Raw genomic sequence first — 19872 nt, forward strand, 5'->3', positions numbered from 1 at the left:
ATTCTTGCTGTACATTTTATGTTGAAGAGGCTTGTTGGTTGAACAGTTTTGTTATCTCTTTATTTGCCTTACTTGTATTTACTCCGTATTGATTTCTTGGTGTTCTTATCATGTGTTTACTCCTTGTTGCCTTTATTGTTTTAAACTCCGTTGTTAGCTTACATTATTGAATTACTTTATATAGTCACTTATTTCTTCGTCTCCCATTATTTGTTTATGCTATGCCATGTTCATTTCCTCTTATTCTAGTAGATGTCTTGGTCTGGCCTCATCACTACTCTATTGAGGTTAGGCTTGATACTTACTGGATATCATTGTGGTGTACCCATACTATGCTTCTGCACATTTTTGTGCAGATCAAAGTACTTCATCTCAGGCTAGGCATCAGAGATTTGGCTATACATTCTGGAGACTTCAAAGTATACCTGCTTGGCGCTCGCAGGCCTCGAAGTCACCTTCCGCCATTACTTTTACTGTTGTTTATCTTCTACTCAGACAGTGATGTATTAGAGGTTCTTAGACTATCTTTGTAGAGCTTATGACTTAGTTCCACCGATTTTGAGAATTTTGCTACAGATGTTCTGTTTTGGAGTTAATATGAGTTTTATCGAGTTATCTTATTATCTTAGTTGTTAAGTTCTATTAAGCTATCAATGAATGTTAGGCTTACCTAAGACTAGGTGCCATCACGACATCCTAAGGTGGGGAAATTGGGGTGGTGACACCTTTAATAGTAAGGAGTAATGAGGCGTTATGTACATCACGAAGAGAAATAGTGGGAGTGGTGGACATAACTTATAGTTCACCACAAAGTGCTATTAAAGAACTTAAATCAAAAATCGCGGGATCAAAATGTCACTCTCTCTATTTTAGTTTATGTGTCTTACTTTCTTTTTTAGTCTGTTTAAAAAATAATGTCAGTTTCTATATTTAGTAACTCTTTAACTCAAATATTCCACATGACATTTAATACCATAAAATTTAAGGATATTTTGGTACTCCCATTCTTTTCATATCCCCAATCTTATTGAATTTATGAAGTCAAACCATTTTACGGACCTGGTGAATGAAAAACTACGGAGCCACTTTCTCGATCAACTAACTGAACTCATGAAGACAAGGAAACATAGTAATTCACAAAGGAGTTATTCTATTCCACATGTTAGAAAGAAAAGAACTTAAATAAAAATACTTAATAGTATGGAGATACATTTAAGACCACAAGATTTAAAAGTATTTCATATTTTCTTAAATTTCGAGTCAAACTAAGACACAAAAATTGAAACAAAGAGTATTGTTGTATTTGTTAAATTGACAATCACATTAAAAGTAGGGACAAATTTCGTCAATAAACTAACTGCTCCCGTGCCCACCATATTCTTAACTAGTGTTTGGACATATATTTGGTTGAAACTTGAAAAAAATGAGTTTTTGAATATGAGATGAAAAATTATTTTTGAAAGTTGAAATAGTGGTTGAACATGCATTTTACTTGAAATGAATTTGAACTTTTGCGAGTGAGAAACTTCAAAAACTACTCTAGTGCTATTTTTGGGATTTGAAGATTTTGCTTTCAAAATCTACCCAAAAAATGATTAAATCTATAAACAAGCAGATATTTGAAAAAAAAACTCCAAATTTTATGGCCGAACGGGAGCTTAACTTCCGGTGAACGTGTTGCTCCAATATTCCCTTTGCCGCTGCAATAGAAAGTTGAACCTCACTTTCTTCACTGCCTGTTTAATTTCTTTCCTCCTTTCGTTTGACAAAAAAACTTTCTGCTATCTAGCAATATTATGTGGAGTAAATTTTTGTTTTTACAGAAAATTTGTTTGGAAAAAGCAAGGTAAAATCGAAGAGGCAATGACTGGTACGTGTCTTATTAGCCAAAGGTATCTATTTAAAGATCTCAATTTGCTTATGAAAAATAGTCAAACTAGCTGATCATCTCAAGCAAATCTTAAAAGATGAATTGATGATAGCAAGTTCACTTTACCTATTTATTACTTGAATTGGTTTGAAGAAGTGTATATGTGTGTGCTTGTCAAGTATTTTAGCATATGATGAACTAAGATGTAATTTTTGAACCAAGTTAATTTGATCTTTTTACTTACCAAGCTAGGTTTATAATCCGAAAGGAACTAGATTAAGAAACTTTTGATGTGAGCTATAAATATTATCCATCTAAGGAATTGCAGCTTGGAAGATGAGAACCTTCACAAGCTAAGGAAAGGGTGACAACATATAGACATAAGAACACATAGATGTACATACAACTTACGGTCCAATTTTAGCGGTGCAGTAATGATGCATATTGAGTACTGTACTCATCTTGCTACTAATACTTCAAAGATGATTAGAAAACCAAAACAGTAAGGATTGGAAAACTGAGAAATTTAATGTTCGTAAAGATTTTGAACCACTTCACCTATTACCTTAAGGTTTTGGATTAAGTATTCAGATCGCTTCACAAGTAAAGAAGAATATAATACTTAGGGTGAGTTCCTATATAAAAAAATGGCTATACAGGGGTTGCCTAGATAGGTGGTTTTACATTTATGTTCAGAAAAGCTAAAAGGTACTAATTATAAACACTTGTTAGTTCTATACAGGTAATTCGGGTAAAGGCTAAGGCTCCATGCAACTTGAAATTCTCTGGACAATCTGTGTCATATTTGGTCTTGCTTCAGAATTTTCGAACAAAGCTGAGTTAGCCACATCAACCAAAACCCTTAGCTGTTCAATATCTACATTACCATTGAGTTCTGGATCCAACATACCAGTTAGCACCTCCACATTCTCAGTTTTCCTGCATTCCTCAGTCCATTCGGCAAGTGTCATCGAGCCCTGCACCGACTTGAGCCCCGTAATGAGCTCGAGAAGTAACACTCCAAAGCTATAAACATCACTTCTTGGTGACACTAGCCCCGTGTTAAGGTAATAAGTGTCAACATAACCAAGTGAACCCTTTACTTTAGTAGGAGTGCTTGCGCTTACAGCATCAATGCCTAATTTGCATAGCCCGAAATCTGCAAGCTTGGCATGATCGTCGTCGATTAACAGTATGTTTGATGATTTGACATCTCTGTGTATGACAGGAGGGTCAGCTACTGAGTGGAGATAGTCGAGAGCACGAGCAACGTCTAATGCAATGTTTGGACGATTAGACCATGATAGTACACCAGAGGATTGCCCATGGTATGTGTGCAGCCTCTCAAAAAGGCTTTTGTTAGGAACATACTCCAAAAGTAGTAATTGTTCTCCTGCTTTAATTTATAAATGGAGCTGAATTTGAATCATATCTGTAGCACGACATATATATATATATTATGATATCAGAAAGTAACATAATTTGGATTTGGGACAAAAGGAAGAGGCCAGCAAAAAGGATCGTGATGGGTTTTTATTGTTACTTGGCCAACAAATACTCTTGTCTCTTCTTCAATATAGAGCCAATACAAGCCCTTTTTCATTTTGACCAAAAATTCACTTTGATGTTTTTCTTTTGAGATTTTCTTGGTGAGTATGAAGCATTACGTTTATCTTATAGTATAAGAAAAGACAATAATTGGAACAAAAGGAAGATGACAGCAAAAGCAACTTGATGGGTTTTTCTTAGTTCACCAACAAGTGCACTTGTCTCTTCTTCAATATATAACCAATGGAAGCTTCGTTTAATTCGGATAAAAATTCCCTTTGATGTATTTCTTTTGGGATTTTCTTGGTGAATATTCTTTCTACTCCACTCCCAACCCCACGGGGAAGTCATCTTCCTTGGTATCATCTACCACTTAAGACAATTGCTGTTCATTCAAGTATCTGAACAGTTATCTAATATTTAGTTTCACCGCTACAATTTTCACGTTTTTGATCCATAAAATAAATCAGGCCCACATGTGATGGGCGCATTAAAGACATAATTTAGTAAATAAAAAGTGTTCTTTTTATAACAGTTTAAGCCTTCAGATGAGATGGTCACACGCTTCAATATCTTCCCTTCGTAGGCGTGGATAATTCTATTGGAAAAATTTACAGTATGTCCTAAACATTGTAAAATGTATTCATTTTCATGCAGCTTAAGCTTCATGCCAGCAATAATAATGTTAAAATTTATCATCCACAAAAATAATCCAAAGAGGGTTTATGATTTTAGTCATTTTACTGTGAAGTGTGGAGGGGGAGTGTATTGGAGAATAGAAAACAGCTGAAAACATTGTGAAGAATACTCCATACATGTTTCTTAATTCTCAAACCAAAGTATAAGGATAATACCAAATACCATGTCCAGAAAAAACAGACCAAAAGAGAGTTTTAATTTCATCTCATTTGATATTTCTTTCTTGGCTTTGATTTCAGCCAATGATTAAGTCTTCTTTGTCTTCACTATAATATATATGATAACATTTAGAAAACTTGTGTAATTTAGGAGAGATTAAAGTTGATTACCTTTGTCCAAGCAAAATCCCATTAACCCGACCAGATTTGGATGTGATATTCTAAGCAAGACCGAGACTTCATCCAAGAACATCTTTGTTTTGCCACCTCTTTCCTCCATGACACGCTTCACTGCACCTAATCTTCCATCTTCAAGCTCAGCAAGATAAACATATGAAGTTGCTCCAACGCCAATCCGAATCTTGAAATCTTTTGTTGCCATCTTCAACTCTTCTAGTGGATAAGTTCTTATAGTAGCATTACAATCAATACTGATCTTTCTGGACTTTTCATCAACTTGATTTTCTTCATCTGGTTTTGTTTTTGAAAACTGCTTATTGCCTTTAGAATCTAGATAAACAGCTAACTTCTTTAAGATAATTGTTAGAATGATGATAAGAACTATTGCACCAGCAATCCAATAGCTTTTCGGATTGGATTTGGAGAATCCATGGAACCCCATCGGATTCGATCAGGAACTATACTTCTTGAATTTACTCAATCATATAGTTTCTTTAGACATGTATTTGGTTCTTTCTTTTGTCTTACATACTGTGATTGGATGATAACAAAGATTCATGAATTTGTCAATATGCTGCCTCTGATAACCAAGTATTGTCTTATGGTCTTGAACAAACATTTGCACAAGGATCTCCCTTGTATCTTTTAATATTGACCTCCCAAAGACAGTATATTACAATGAAAACAAGAAGAAATATTTTTTTTTAATAATTTCCCCAGTTTTACAACTACTAGAAGATCCAAAAAAATGTTGCATTTTCATGAATATGCTGTGCCTCATTCCCAAATTAGTTGTTTGTGTTGATTGACAAAAGAAATTGTCCTACATCGGTGGATGATTTTTTTTGGGGAAAAATATTTCCCTACAAAAGAAGGGCTAATGTTTAGGATTTAAACACACCTCTCATTTGCCTTCTTATCTTCTTAAGGCATTTGTATCTTTTCTCTTTAGTATTATTTCACTTGTATTTTTGGAGTGGAATAAAATATTGGTTGTGTCCGAGGAAGTAGGCAAAATTGGCCGAACCTCGTAAATTCTGGTGTTCCTTTTATTGTTGCTTTATTGTCTTATTTATTATTTGGTGGCTGCCATAATTTTTGGTATAGTAGTTGTGACTCGTTCACACTATATACATTTGGCTTCCGCAACAATTGGTATCAGAGCCAAGGTACTGTCTAAGTATGCTCTATGGTTGCAGCATAGTCTGATCTTCCACATCAGAAAAGATTTATCTCGGTAACTGAGTCAAGGTTCTATCTGAGTATGCTCTGTGGTTGCAGCTTAGTCTGATCTTCCATACCAGAAAGGAAATAATCTTGATTTTTGTTGTCAGCTATTAAATAATATTTGTGTCAAAGATGGGAGACAATAAACAAGAAGAATCTACATCAAGTGTCAACAATACGTCATTATTGGCATCTTCGCTTATGACAAGAATTGTGTCAAATGTGAAATTTGCGGTAGAAATTTTTGACCGATCAAGACATTTTGGGATGTGGCAAGGCGTGGTTCTAGATGTCCTTTTTCAACAAGGGCTAGATTTTGCCATTAAAGAAAAAAGACCAGATGTTATTGGAGAAGAAGATTGGAGAATTATCAACCGCGTTGCTTGCGGTACCATTTGATCCTACCTTGCTAGAGAGCAGAAATATCCATACACAAAGGAAACTTCTACAAGTAAATTATGGAAAGCACTGGAGGATAAATTTTTGAAGAAAACAGTCAAAATAAATTGTACATGAAGAAGAGACTGTTTCACTTCACCTATGTTCCTGGTACCACAATGAACGAACATATCACCAGTTTCAATAAGTTGGTCACAGATTTGCAAAATATGGATGCAACTTTTGATGATGGTGACTTGTCCTTGATATTATTGGGGTCACTTCCTGATGAGTACGAGCACCTTGAAACTACTCTACTCCATGGGAATGACAAAATTTCTCTCAGAGAAGTTTGTTCAGCTTTGTACATCTATGAACAAAGAAAGGGAAAAAAACAAAAGGGCGGAGAAGGAGAAGCACTGGTTGTGAGGGGTCGTCCTCAAAATCAAATGAGGACAAAGAAGGGAAGATCCAAGTCAAGATCTAAACCCAACAAAGATGAATGTGTCTTTTGTCGAGAAAAGGGGCACTGGAAGAAAGACTGTCCGAAGTTGAAGAATAAGGCCAAACATTACAATGGAAAGGCCATTATGGATTCAAATGTAGCTGATTGTGATGATTCAGACTTCTCATTAGTTACAACAGAGTCATCAACATCATCAGACATATGGTTGATGGACTCGGCTTGTAGCTATCATATGTGTCCCAACAGGGACTGGTTCGTGAAATTTCAAGAAGGAGAATATGGAGTCATCCACACAGAGGATAATAGCCCTCTAACCTCATATGGCATTGGTTCAACACGATTAAGGAACCATGATGGAATGATCAGAACATTAACAGATGTTCGATATGTACCGGATTTGAAGAAGAATCTCATCTTTGTGGGAGCCCTAGAATCAAAATGGTTCAAAATCATTGCAGAAAATAGAGTGATAAGAGTATGCTCCGGTGCACTAGTGGTAATGAAGGCCAATCGGAAGAACAATAACATGTACCGTTATCGCGATAGTACAGTTATTGGGACAGCGACAGTAACATCTAGTGACGAAAAAGAGGTAGAAGCAACCAGGCTAAGGCACATGCACTTGGGACATGCTGAAGGAAAATCCTTGAAAACTTTAACAGATCAAGGATTGTTAAAAGGAGTAAAGGCTTGCAACTTGGAGTTTTGCGACCATTGTGTCAAAGGGAAACAGACAAGGGTTAAATTTGGTACAGTGATCCATAATACTAAAGGCATTTTGGATTATGTACACTCTGATGTTTGGGGTCCTTCCAAAACACTTTCATTGGGCGGGAAGCACTATTTTGTAACCTTTGTTGATGATTTTTCCCGAAGAGTGTGGGTGTATACAATGAAAAGCAAAGATGAAGTGCTGGGAATTTTTCTCAAATGGAAGACGATGGTGAAGAATCAAACAAGCAGGAGGATCAAGTGTATTCGCACAGACAATGGAGGTGAATACAAAAATGATCATTTCAATAAGGTCTGTGAAAATGATGGCATCGTCTGACACTTCACTGTTAGACATACACCACAACAGAATGGAGTGGCGGAACGTATGAACTAGACCTTGCTGGAGAAGGTACGGTGTATGTTGTCCAATGCTGGCTTGGGCAACGAATTTTGGGCTGAGGAAATTACATATGCATGTTCACCTCATTAATCGTCTACCATCTGCTGCTATTGATGGCAAGACACCATTTGAAAAATGGTATGGAAAGCCTGCTGTAGATTATGACTCTTTGCACGTGTTTGGCTCAACTGCATATTATCATGTGACAGAGTCAAAATTGGATCCAAGGGCAAAGAAGGCTATTTTTATGGGAATTACTTCTGGAGTCAAAGGATATCGCTTATGGTGTCCTATGACAAATAAAGTAATATTCAGCAGGGATGCTACCTTTGATGAATCTGCTATGGTAAATAAGGTAACAGAAGATACCAAACAAAATGAAGATGCTTCTAAGCAGGTGGAGTTTGAGGGAAAATTTATTTTTCCTACACAAGAAGTAGATGAGGAAACAAATGAAGATTATCCTCAGGAAGGAGAGCCGGTAGAGGAGATTCCAACTCAGGAACCTCAACAACAACTTGAATCAATAGCAACCAGCAGGCCAAAAAGGACAATAACGAAACCTGTTCGTCTCATAGAGACTGTTGCTTGTGCAACCTCAATTGTAGCTGATGATATTCCTACCACTTATAAAGACGCAGTACAAAGTTCAGAAGAAGATAAGTGGAGGATTGCCATGAATGATGAAATACAGTCCCTTCATCAGAATCATACATGGAGATTAGCCAATCTCCCCAAGGGAAAGAAAGCAATTGGGTGCAAATGGGTATTTGCAAAGAAGGAAGGATTTCCTAACCAAGTAGATATTTGCTACAAAGCAAGATTGGTGGCCAAAGGATATGCTCAAAATGAGGTAATTGATTACAATGAAGTGTTTTCTCCAGTTGTAAAGCATTCCTCCATTAGAATTATGTTGGCTTTAGTAGCACAATTGGATTTGGAACTAGTTCAGATGGATGTAAAAACTGCGTTTTACATGGAAACTTGGAGGAGGAAATCTAAATGACTCAGCCAGAAGGATTCAAAGTTGCTAGAAAAGAAAATATGGTGTGCAAACTTGAAAAATCATTGTACGGATTGAAACAATCTTCTAGACAATGGTACAAACGATTTGACAAGTTTATGTTGCAGCAAGGGTACAAGAGAAGCAAATACGATCATTGTGTGTATTTGCGCAAGCTTAAAGATGGTTCCTTTATATATCTTCTCCTATATGTTGATGATATGTTGATAGCTTCCAAGAATTCGGAAGAAATTGATAAGTTGAAGATTTAACTGAAGAAGGAGTTCGAGATGAAGGATCTGGGTGAGGCAAAGAAAATTCTTGGCATGGAGATAATAAGAGATAGACGTTCAAAGAAACTCTGTTTATCTCAGAAAGAATATTTGAAAAGAGTACTACAACATTTTGGCATAGATGAAAATACTAAGCCAGTTAGTACTTCACTTGCTCCCCATTTTAAGCTAAGTAATACTATGTCGCCAAAAGATGAAGCTGAACGAGAGTATATGTCAAAGGTACCATACGCAAATGCTGTTGGTAGCTTGATGTATGCAATGGTCTGTACGAGACCTGACATTTCACAAACTGTTGGAGTTATTAGCAGATATATGCATAATCCAGGAAAGGAGCATTGGCAAGCTGTGAAGTGGATTCTACGGTATATTCATAATACTGTAGATGTTAGGTTAGTTTTTGAGCAGGAAGACAATCAGTCTATAGTTGGATATTGTGACTCGGATTTTGCGGGTGATCTGGACAAACGAAGATCAACTACTAGTTATGTGTTTACTTTTGCAAAGGCACCAGTTAGTTGAAAGTCTATTTTGCAGTCAACAATTTCTTTGTCTACAACAGAGGTAGAGTACATGGGTATTACAGAGGCTGTGAAAGAGGCAATTTGGCTTCAGGGGTTGCTAAAAGAGCTTGGTGTTGAACAAAAAAGTATCATAATTTTTTGTGATAGTCAAAGTGCTATTCAATTAGCGAAGAACCAAGTTTATCATGCAAGGACGAAACACATTGATGTTCAGTATCATTTCGTTCGAGAAATGATAGAAGAAGGTGGAGTCACGGTTAAGAAAATTCATACTACAGAGAATCATGCTGATATGCTGACAAAAGTGGTGACTGCAGTTAAGTTTCAACATTGCTTGGATTTGATCAACATTGTTGAACAGTGAAGATAGAAGATGAAGACACAACCAAAATTTTTTATTGAGAGAATATTAAAGATGTGGAATTTTGCCAAGGTGGAGATTTGTTGAATTTGGCAAATCCCACATCGGTGGTTTAGCCATTTGGTAGGGAATTTTTCCCTATAAAAGGAGGCCTAATGTTTAGGATTTAGATACACCTCTCATTTGCCTTCTTATCTTCTTAAGGCATTTGTATCTTCTCTCTTTAGTATTATTTCACTTGTATTTTTGGAGTGGAATAAAATATTGGTTGTGTCCGAGGAAGTAGGCAAAATTGGCCGAACCTCGTAAATTCTGGTGTTCCTTTTATTGTTGCTTTATTGTCTTATTTATTATTTGGTGGCTGCCATAATTTTTGGTATAGTAGTTGTGACTCATTCACACTATATACATTTGGCTTCCGCAACAATTGGTATCAGAGCCAAGGTACTATCTAAGTATGCTCTGTGGTTGCAGCATAGTCTGATCTTCCACATCAGAAAAGATTTATCTTGGTAACTGAGTCAAGGTTCTGTCTGAGTATGCTCTGTGGTTGCAGCTTAGTCTGATCTTCCACACCAGATTACTCAGTGGCGGATCTAGCATTTTCGTTTCGTAGGTGCTTAACTTTTTGTTTGATGTATAGTTACTATCAATCACAAGTATATAGTGCATAACTATTTGAACATTATAATCAAACAAAGTTAATAAAAGAACTCATATTAATATTATATGATGCGTGTAATAAAAATGCAACGCCGAGAAAATTTTTAGATGAATTTTGCCACTCTAAAGGAACTGTTCGTTTTTAGAATAACTTTGGAGCTTCTTTTTTTTTTCTGTGCTATAGATAATTATTAGGTAAAATAGAAAATAAAATATTTAAAAAGGGGTAGGTAAAACAAAATTCAAGAGACAAGTAGCCTGAAGAGAAAATAAATAAAGTAGTAGTATTGGAAAAAAGTAGCTACTCGATAAAAAAAAGCTAATTAGGTGTGATGACCCAAAAGGTCATCTTATGTTTTAGAACACGATTCTGGGTTCTGAGGCCTTTAAAACCTCATTTTATTCCTTCTCGATTTGCGTGCGCAGTCCGGGCGAGTTTTCGGAAAGCTTTTATGTTGAAAGTTGATGAAAATAATATTTTTTGCCTTTAAAAGTTGATTTAATTGACTTCGATCAACGTTTTGGGTAAACGAACCAGGACTCATATTTTGACAGTCCCGATGGGTTCATATCAAAATATGGGACCTGGAAGTATGCCCGGAATCAAATTCCGAGTTCCCTAGTTCGAGATATGAATTTTTGATGAAAATTGAAAGTCTGAAAATTAAATAATTTTAAGAATTTGGTTAATGTTTGATCTTGTTGGTATCGGGTCTATATTTTAGTTCCGGAATCTGGTACAGGTTCATTATGATATATAAGACTTGTCTGTGAAATTTGGTGAGAAACGGAATCGGTTTGACGTGATTCGGACTTCTGGTTGTGAAAATAGAGGTTTTAAAAACTTTCTTTAAAATTTCATTCAATTTGGTGCTAAATTCATAGTTATAGGTATTATTTTGGCGATTTGATCACGCGAGCAAGTTTGTATGATGTTTTAGGACTTGTGTGCATGTTTGGTTTGGAGCCCCAAGGGCTCAGGTGAGTTTCGGATATGCTTCAAGATGCTTTGAACTTGGAAAAAATCTAGTTTTGCTGCAGTCAGCGGTTTTGGTTTCCTTCTTCGCGTTCGCGAAGCTACTCTGGCAAACGCGAAGTATAAGCTGGGCTGGGGGTGGGTTTATTCAATGCGAACGCAAGACCATGGTCACGAACGTGGAGCACTGGGGGTCTGCTCTTCGCGAACGCGTAGAGCAAATGGAGGTTGGCTGGGATCTGTAGGTTGTTCTACGCGAACGCGATGGCCAGGGGGGACAAACCATCGCGAACACGTACAACCTTTCGCGAACGCGTAGGCCTTCTGGGCTGCTACCCTTCGCGAACGCAAATAAAGTTTGCCCAGCGATTTAAAACAGAACAAAAAACGGGATTTGGCCATTCTTTCTAAAATTTCAAAGCTAGAATACCTAGAGGCGATTTCAAGAGATAATTTCTTCCCTAAAGTGTTGGTAGTGATTCTAAACCACTTTCTTTCAATTACCCATTGCATTTCATGAATGTTCAACCTAAAATCTAGGGTGTTCATGGTAGAATTTGTGGTTTTTGGGTAGAAACTAAGGATTTGGGAAATTGGGGATTTAGACCACGAATTGAGGTCGGGTTCCAGAACCAATTATATATCCGAGCTCGGGGGTGAATGGATAAATCAATTTTTGTCCGAATCTCGGTTTTGAACAAGTAGGCCCGGGGTCAGTTTTTGATTTTTTTGGGGAAAGTTTGAGAAATCCAAATTTATGCATTGTAGTTGATTCCTTTAGCAATAATTGATGTTATTGAGTTAATTATGGCTAGATACGAGTGGTTCCGAGGTGGATACTAGAGGAAAATCGGTAATTGAGTATTGAGTGGCCCGCGAAGCGTGGTAAGTATTGTGGTTAACCTTGGCTTGAGAGATTAGGTCTTATTTGTCTATTTGCTACGTGTTTGAATGTTGAGTACAATGTATAGGTGAGGTGACGGGTACCTATACGTTGTTGTCGAGTCATAACATGCTAGTGAGTCTTATTCATAAAATTGTAGCTTTCTGTGTTCATATTATCCATGTTTAGACTAGTTTATTGTTATGTTAATCTTTCTTATCATATGTACGGATTTTGGTATTGATTGAGTATCGACTCAAAGTCGTGGTTGATATTGTGGAAGCAAATGTTGAAGCAAGACTTGTTGTTGTCATTTCTATCTCCCTATTATTATTGTTCCTTATTTTGGTGAGGGAGAGTGTTAATGCACGAAGGGTGATGCCGTGCCATTCTTATTTGATTTATATGGTGAGGTTGAGAGTAAAAGCACGAAGGGTGATGCCGTGTCATGTTATGAGAGAGTTAATTCACGAAGGGTGATGTCGTGCCATTCTTGTTTGATTTATATGGTGAGGTTGAGAGTAAAAGCACGAAGGGTAATGCCGTGTCGTTTCTATTGATTATCTGGTAGGTTGAGAGTAAAAGCACGAAGGGTGATGCCGTGCATTTTCTGTTACTGTGTTTACTTGTTATTACTGGTTCAAGGTGTACTAGCTACTTAAATTTATTTACTGATGTGATACTTTATCTTGCAATCCCTCAGCATGTTTTCCCTCCCGTTATTATCTATTTTGCTTGTATTATTTTTTATTGTGCTCGTATATTATTTAACTATTCATGTTTACGTATATGTCTTGTCCTAGTCTCGTCACTACTTCACCGAGGTTAGTCTCGGCACTTACCAGTACATGGGGTCAGTTGTACTGATACTGCACTCTGCACTTTCTGTGTAGTATTATCTTTCAGACTCTGTTTGTAGTAAATCGTAGTAACTCGTGATTTGTGACTCTAAATATTTCAGTTACTTTGGGTTTTATAATATTCTACAAACTCTGTTTAGCTTCTGTTTGTCTTAATTAAATTCTATTATTAAAAATTTGTTAAATTTGATTTTGTAAACTCTCTAACGTTGGCTTGCCTAGCAAGTGAAATGTTAGGCGCCATCACGGTCCCGAAGGTGGGTGTTCCGGGTCATGACAAGTTGGTATCAGAGCACTAGGTTGCCTATGTTTCACAATTCACGAGCAAACTTAGTAGAGTCTGGAGGATCGGTACGAAGATGGCTGTACTTATCTTCCAGAGGTTGTGGAGTTAGGAACAATTTCATTTCTATTCTTCTCTGTCTTACGATTTTATTCTATCATTGCTGATTGAACTCTTCTATTCTGTTCTCTCGCAGATGGCGAGAACATGCACCGTATCCTCAGCAGAGCAGCAGCCAGAGCCCCTAGTGGGAGCTCCAACAAGGGGACGAGGCAGGGCCAGAGGCCGAGGTAGGGCCAGGGATCAGCCTAATGCTCGAGCATTAACACTAGTAGCAGAGCCTCATGCAGAGTTTGATGATGAGGTTCCAGCCCAGACTGTTCCTACCGGACCAGCTCAGGTCCCGGAGGGGTTCATAGCCACCACAGTGCTTCAGGATGCGTTGGTCCGTCTAGTTGGCCTTATGTAGAGTGTTGCTCAGACCGGCTCATTTCCTGCAGCACCAGCAGTCTCTCAGGCTGGGGGAGGAGTCCAGACTCCTGATACTCACACTTCGGAGTAGATGGCTCAGTTTCAGACTCCAGCAGCTCAGCCAGTTGGGGCAGTTCCGCCGGGTGTTGCAGCACAGACTGGTGATGGATTAGTTATGTCTTCTGAGGCTTTGTGGAGATTGGATATGTTTACCAAGCTTTTCCCAGTTCACTATGGCAGTACATCTTCAGAGGATCCCCGGGACTATCTAGACAGTTGTCATAAGGTGTTACGAAACATGGGGATAGTGGAGACCAATAGGGTCAACTTTACTGCATTTTATTTGTCAGGTTCCGCCAGGAAATGGTGGAGGGATTATATGTTGGCCAAACCATCTAGGTCGCCGACTCTTACTTGGGACCAGTTCTCTCAACTATTTCTTGAGAAGTATCTTCCTATCACTCAGAGAGAGGACTATCGGAGGTAGTTCGAGCGTCTGCAGTAGGGTTCTATGACTGTCACTCAGTATGAGACTCAATTTGTGGATCTGGCCCGTCATGTTATTCTTCTGCTTCCTACCATAATGCAGATGGCTAAGAAGATTGGACGTTAGATTTCTTTTCAGGCGGTAGTCAATATTGCCAGGCGAGTCGAGATAGTTCTAGCTAAGGGGAGTGGTCAGGGATCTGACAAGAGACCTCGTCATTCTGGCGGATTCAGTGGTGCCTCGTCTGGAGGCAGGGGTACTTTTGATAGAGGCCATCCTCCCAGGCCATTTTATTCAGCACTCCAGGCTTCTCACGGTGCTTCAGGTGGCCGTGGCCCTCATATGCAATATTCCGATCAGCTAGTCTACCGCACCACCAGCTCCTATCAGTGCACCTCCGCTCCAGAGTTTTCAGGGTGGTTACTCAGGCCGCCAGGGTCAGTTTCAAGGTCATCAGCCACAGCAGCCGAAATGTCACGACCCCGGTTTGCCCTCCGTGAACCATCATGATGGCACCTAGTCTCTACGACTAGGTAAGCCTAATTTGCAAAAGAAAAACTAAAATTTGCTGAAGTAAACAATTTAAAACAGAAATAAAGCAGTAACAATGTTTAAATATGCCGCTCGGCATACACCATGTTTAACTCTCAATACCAAATATAAATCCAAGACCTAGAAACCCATGAATCACAAGATAAGATCAATACTACATAGCTCTAACTCCGGAATGTCTAATAACAACAAGAAGGTAAAGAAGGGCTAAATACTAAAAGCAGGAATAGAAAGGGACTTCTCGGTCTGCGGACGCGACAGATGTACCTCGAAGTCTTTAGAGTAGTCGCCTCCCTCAAGGATAGTAGACCTGATCAGCGGTACCTGGATCTGCACATGAAAAACATGCTCAGAAGAGGTATGAGTACACCACAGTGGTACTTAGTAAGTGCCAAGCCTAACCTCGGTTGGGTAGTGACGAGGAAGGTCATGGCCCTACTGAGGTTAAATAAAATATAAAGATCAATAGTATAGAATGGAATAGTATAAAATAAGTACAATAGTAAAATAACATAGGATGGACAGAACAACAACAACTATACAGAATAAGGTAAATGTGGAAAGGAAATACATCTTAACACCAACAGTAACAATCAGGGATCTCCCAGGATACCGTCCTGCAGTCCCATCTTTACATATCCAGTGAATCTCCCGGGATACCGTCCCGTAGTCCATCATATATATATATATGTCCGAAGGATCTCCCGGGATCTCGTCCTGTAGTCCAACTCATAGTGCGCGGGGATCTACCGGAATTCCGTTCTGTAGTCCCAAATGTAAATATCCAGTACTAGGGGAATCTACCGGGTGAATTCCCATAGTTCTATATAACTATGCAGGGGGATCTACCGGGAATCTAACCCGTAGTCCCAAAGTAAATGTGCAGGGGGATCTACCGGGAATCTAACCCGTAGTCCCAAAGTAAACAGACAAGGGGGAGCTACCGGATTCCTCATCTGTAGTCCCAAAATAAATACACAGCAGCAGCAGGAAGGTATACAGAAATGGCAAAATTTCATATTAAGGCAATAAGTGATTCTAGCCTACCATGCTGCACAAAATTCAAGTAAGGCAGGTTGAATCAATTAAAGCAATTAAGTCACTTAGACATGCTTTCCTAAGCTAACAACATGCTTAGTAGTGCAAGAAATAGAAACAGAAAAGGAAACATACTAGTAATTACTTAAGAAAATCGGATTTCCAACAATTAGCACAAGTACGCACTCGTCACCTCATGTACAAGGCATTTCAATTATCAAATATATCAATCCTAAGGGGAAGGTCCCCCACACAAGGTTAGACAAGCCACTTACCTCGAACCGGCTCAAAATCAACCCAACACGTCTTTGCCACGAGTACTTGACTCCAAATGGCCCAAATCTATTCAATTGAATTGCATAATGTAAATAACACTTCAAGTAATTGATTCTGCAATTAAATTCTAAGCTAATACGTGAAATTATGTAAAATGACCAAAACACCCCTTGGGCCCGCGTCTCAGAATTGGGTGAAATTTATAGTTTCAGAATCCTCACACTCTCACGAGTCTAACTATATCAAAATTATCCAAATCTGATGCCAAATCCCCAATTAAAACTCAATTTCTTAACCTAAAAACTTTTTCCTCAATTTTCAAACAAATTCCGAAATTAATGGATGAATTCATGTTTAGATTAATGGGTTACAAGCAAAAATGAGTTAAAAATCGTTACCCAATCGATACCTCTGAAAATCCCTCAAAATCTCGCCTAAATCTGAGCTCCCAAGCTTAAGTTTTGATAAAAATGGCTAAACCCTCGATTTTGAAATCTTATATCTGCCCAGAAAATTCCTTCTTCACGAAAGCGGTCAAAGCCTCGCGTTCGCAAAGCAGAAAATAACTTTGACCATTTTTCTTTCTTCGTGAACGTGTCCCTCACTCCGCGAACGTGATGCCTTGCATAAACAAACCTTCGCGAATGCGACAGGCACCACGCGAATAAGATGCACAAAACTCCACTGGGCCAATTCCTCTTCGGCGAACGCGAAGCCCAATCGCGAATGCATAACACAACCATCCAGCCTCCTCGCGAACGCGGAGGCCCTCTCGTGAATGCGAAGGCCAAACTTTTCCCCCAGTCCCAGCTCATCTTCGCGAACGCGAGAACCCACTCGCGAACGTGATGAAGGAAACCAGAACTGACTGCTGCAACATTTTCTGCAATTTCCTAAGTTCCCAAAATGACCCGTTGAGCATCCGAAACACACCCGAGGCCCCCAGGGCCTCAACCAAACCTGTCAACCAATCCTAAAACATCATTCAATCTTGTTCAAACCTTCAGAACGATCAAAACAACATCAAAACACCTATTTTTCATCGGATTCAAGCTTAAAAATTCTAAAAACTCTAAAAACATACTTTCGATCAAAAAGTCTACCAAACCTCGTCCGAATGACCTAAAATATTGCACACACATCCCAAATGACATGACAAAACTACTGCAACTCTTGGAATTCCATTCCGACCCTCGGATCAAAATCTCACTATCAAACTGGAAACTTCAAAAATTCAACTTCCGGCATTTCAAGCCTAAATTAGCTACAGACCTCCAAAACACACTCCGAACACGCTCCTAACCCCGAAATTACCCAACGGAGCTAACAAAACCATCGCCTCCTCGACCGACTGACCCCGCCATTGGACCTTCACTGATGCAACATTCTTTGACCTCAACTTTCTAACTTGCCTATCCAATATTGCCACTGGCTCCTCAATATAAGATAGATCCTTGTCCAATTGGACTGAACTGAACTCCAACACGTGTGATGGATCACCGTGATACCTCCGGAGCATCGAAACATAAAATACCGGATGAACTCCTGCCAAGATGGGAGGTAAGGCGAGCTCATAAGCAACCTCCCCAACACGCCTCAATATCTCAAAAGGGCCAATAAATCTCAGACTCAACTTCCCTTTCTTCCCGAATCTCATAACGCCCTTCATAGGCGAAACCCGAAGCAGAACCCACTCTCCAACCATATAGGAAACATTGCGAACCTTCCGGTCCGCGTAACTCTTCTATCGGGACTGGGCTATGCAGAGTCTATCCTGAATCACCTTAACCTTCTCTAAAGTATCCTGAACCAGGTCTCTGCCCAACAATCTGGCCTCACCCGGCTCAAACCAACCCACCGGAGATCTGCACTGCCTACCATATAAAGTCTCATACGGTGCCATCTGAATGCTAGACTGATAGCTATTGTTGTAAGAAAACTCTGCCAATGACAAAAACTGATCCCAAGAACCTCCAAACTCAATCACATACGCACGGAGTATATCCTCAAGAAGCTAAATAGTGCGCTTGGACTGTCCGTCCGTCTGAGGGTGAAATGATGTACTCAACTATACCCGAGTATCTAACTCATGCTGAATGACTCTCATGAACCGTGATGTGACCTGGGTACCTCTATCTGAAATGACGGAAATCGGAATACCACGCAGACGAACAATCTCCCGGATATAGTTCTTCGCTAGCCGCTCCAAGGAATAAGAAGTACACACAGGAATAAAGTGAGCGGACTTGATCAGCCGATCCACAATCACCCAAATAGTATCAAACTTCCTCAACGTCCGTGGGAGCCCAACTACAAAGTCCATGGTGATCCGCTCCCATTTCCACTCCGAAATCTCTATCTTCTGAAGCAACCCACCCGGTCTCTGGTGCTCATATGTCACCTACTGATAGTTGAGACACCGAGCTACGAATCCAATTATATCTTTCTTCATCCGCCTCGACCAATGGTGCTGTCTCAAATCCTGATACATCTTCACGGATGAATGGAATACCGCGAGGTATGGGCCTCCTCTAGAATCAACTCTCGAAGCCTATCGACATTGGGTACACAAATCCGACCCTGCATCCTCAATACCCCATCTTCACCAATAGTCACATCCCTAGCATCACCATGCTAAACCTTGTCCTTAAGGAAAAGCAAATGAGGGTCATCATACTGCCACTCCCTGATATGATCAAATAAGGAAGACCGAGAAACCACACAAGCTAGAACCCGACTGGGCTCTGAAAGATCCAATCTCACAAACTAGCTGGCTAAGGCCTCAATATCCATCTCCATAGGCCTCTCTGATGCTGGTAAATAAACCTAACTCCACAAACTCTCTGCCCGGTGACTCAAAGCATCGACCACCACATTAGCCTTGCCCGAGTGGTACAACATAGTGATATCATAGTCCTTTAGCAACTCCAACCACCTCCTCTGGCGCAAATTTAGTTCCTTTTGCTTGAACAAGTGCTGCAAGCTCCGATGATCAGTGTAAATCTCACAGGGAACACCGTATAAGTAATGGCGCCAAATCTTCAGGGCGTGATCAATGGCAGCTAACTCAAGGTCGTGAACAGTATAGTTCTTCTCATGTATCTTCAACTATCTGGACGCGTAGGCAATCACCCTACCGTCCTGCATCAACACCGCTCCGAGGCCAACCCTCGAGGCATCACAATAGACCGTATAAGACCCCGAACCTGTAGGTAGTATCAAAATTGGGGCTGTTGTCAAAGATGTCTTAAGCTTCTGAAAGCTCGCCTCACACTCCTCCGTCCACTGAAATGGAGCACCCTTCTGGGTCAACCTGGTCATAGGGGCTGCAATCGATGAAAATCCCTCCATAAAACGAAGGAAACTGTGGATCTCTGTAGTAACCCGCCAAACCAAGGAAATTGTGGATCTCTGTAGCTGAGGATGGTCTGGGCCAACTCTACACGACCTCTATCTTCTTCGGATCCACCTGAATACCCTCACTCGATACCACATGGCCTAGGAATGCCACTAAATCCAACCAAAACTCACATTTCGAGAATTTAGCATATAACTTCTTCTC

The 19872-nt window shown here is 39.5% G+C and overlaps 1 protein-coding gene across 1 annotated transcript; it reads right to left on the bottom strand.

The window, feature by feature from the left end:
* Positions 1–2502: 2502 nt before the first annotated feature.
* LOC107768757 (putative receptor-like protein kinase At1g49730) lies at positions 2503–4897 on the bottom strand. Its single transcript, XM_016587904.2, has 2 exons — positions 4447–4897; positions 2503–3263 (listed from the first exon to the last, which is right to left on the bottom strand). Exons 1-2 carry the CDS (start codon positions 4895–4897, stop codon positions 2629–2631), a joined length of 1086 nt encoding a protein of 361 aa, XP_016443390.1. The 3' UTR covers positions 2503–2628.
* Positions 4898–19872: the final 14975 nt, after the last annotated feature.

This window comes from Nicotiana tabacum, chromosome 1, assembly GCF_000715075.1.
Source record: "Nicotiana tabacum cultivar K326 chromosome 1, ASM71507v2, whole genome shotgun sequence".
NCBI lineage: Eukaryota > Viridiplantae > Streptophyta > Magnoliopsida > Solanales > Solanaceae > Nicotiana > Nicotiana tabacum.

Coding starts and splice junctions, on each gene's coding strand:
- LOC107768757 (XM_016587904.2), bottom strand. CDS start 4,897: ATGGGGTTCCATGGATTCTCCAAATCCAATCCGAAAAGCTATTGGATT. Junction 3,264..4,446: donor GGGATTTTGCTTGGACAAAG/GTAATCAACTTT, acceptor AAATTAAAGCAG/GAGAACAATTACTACTTTTG.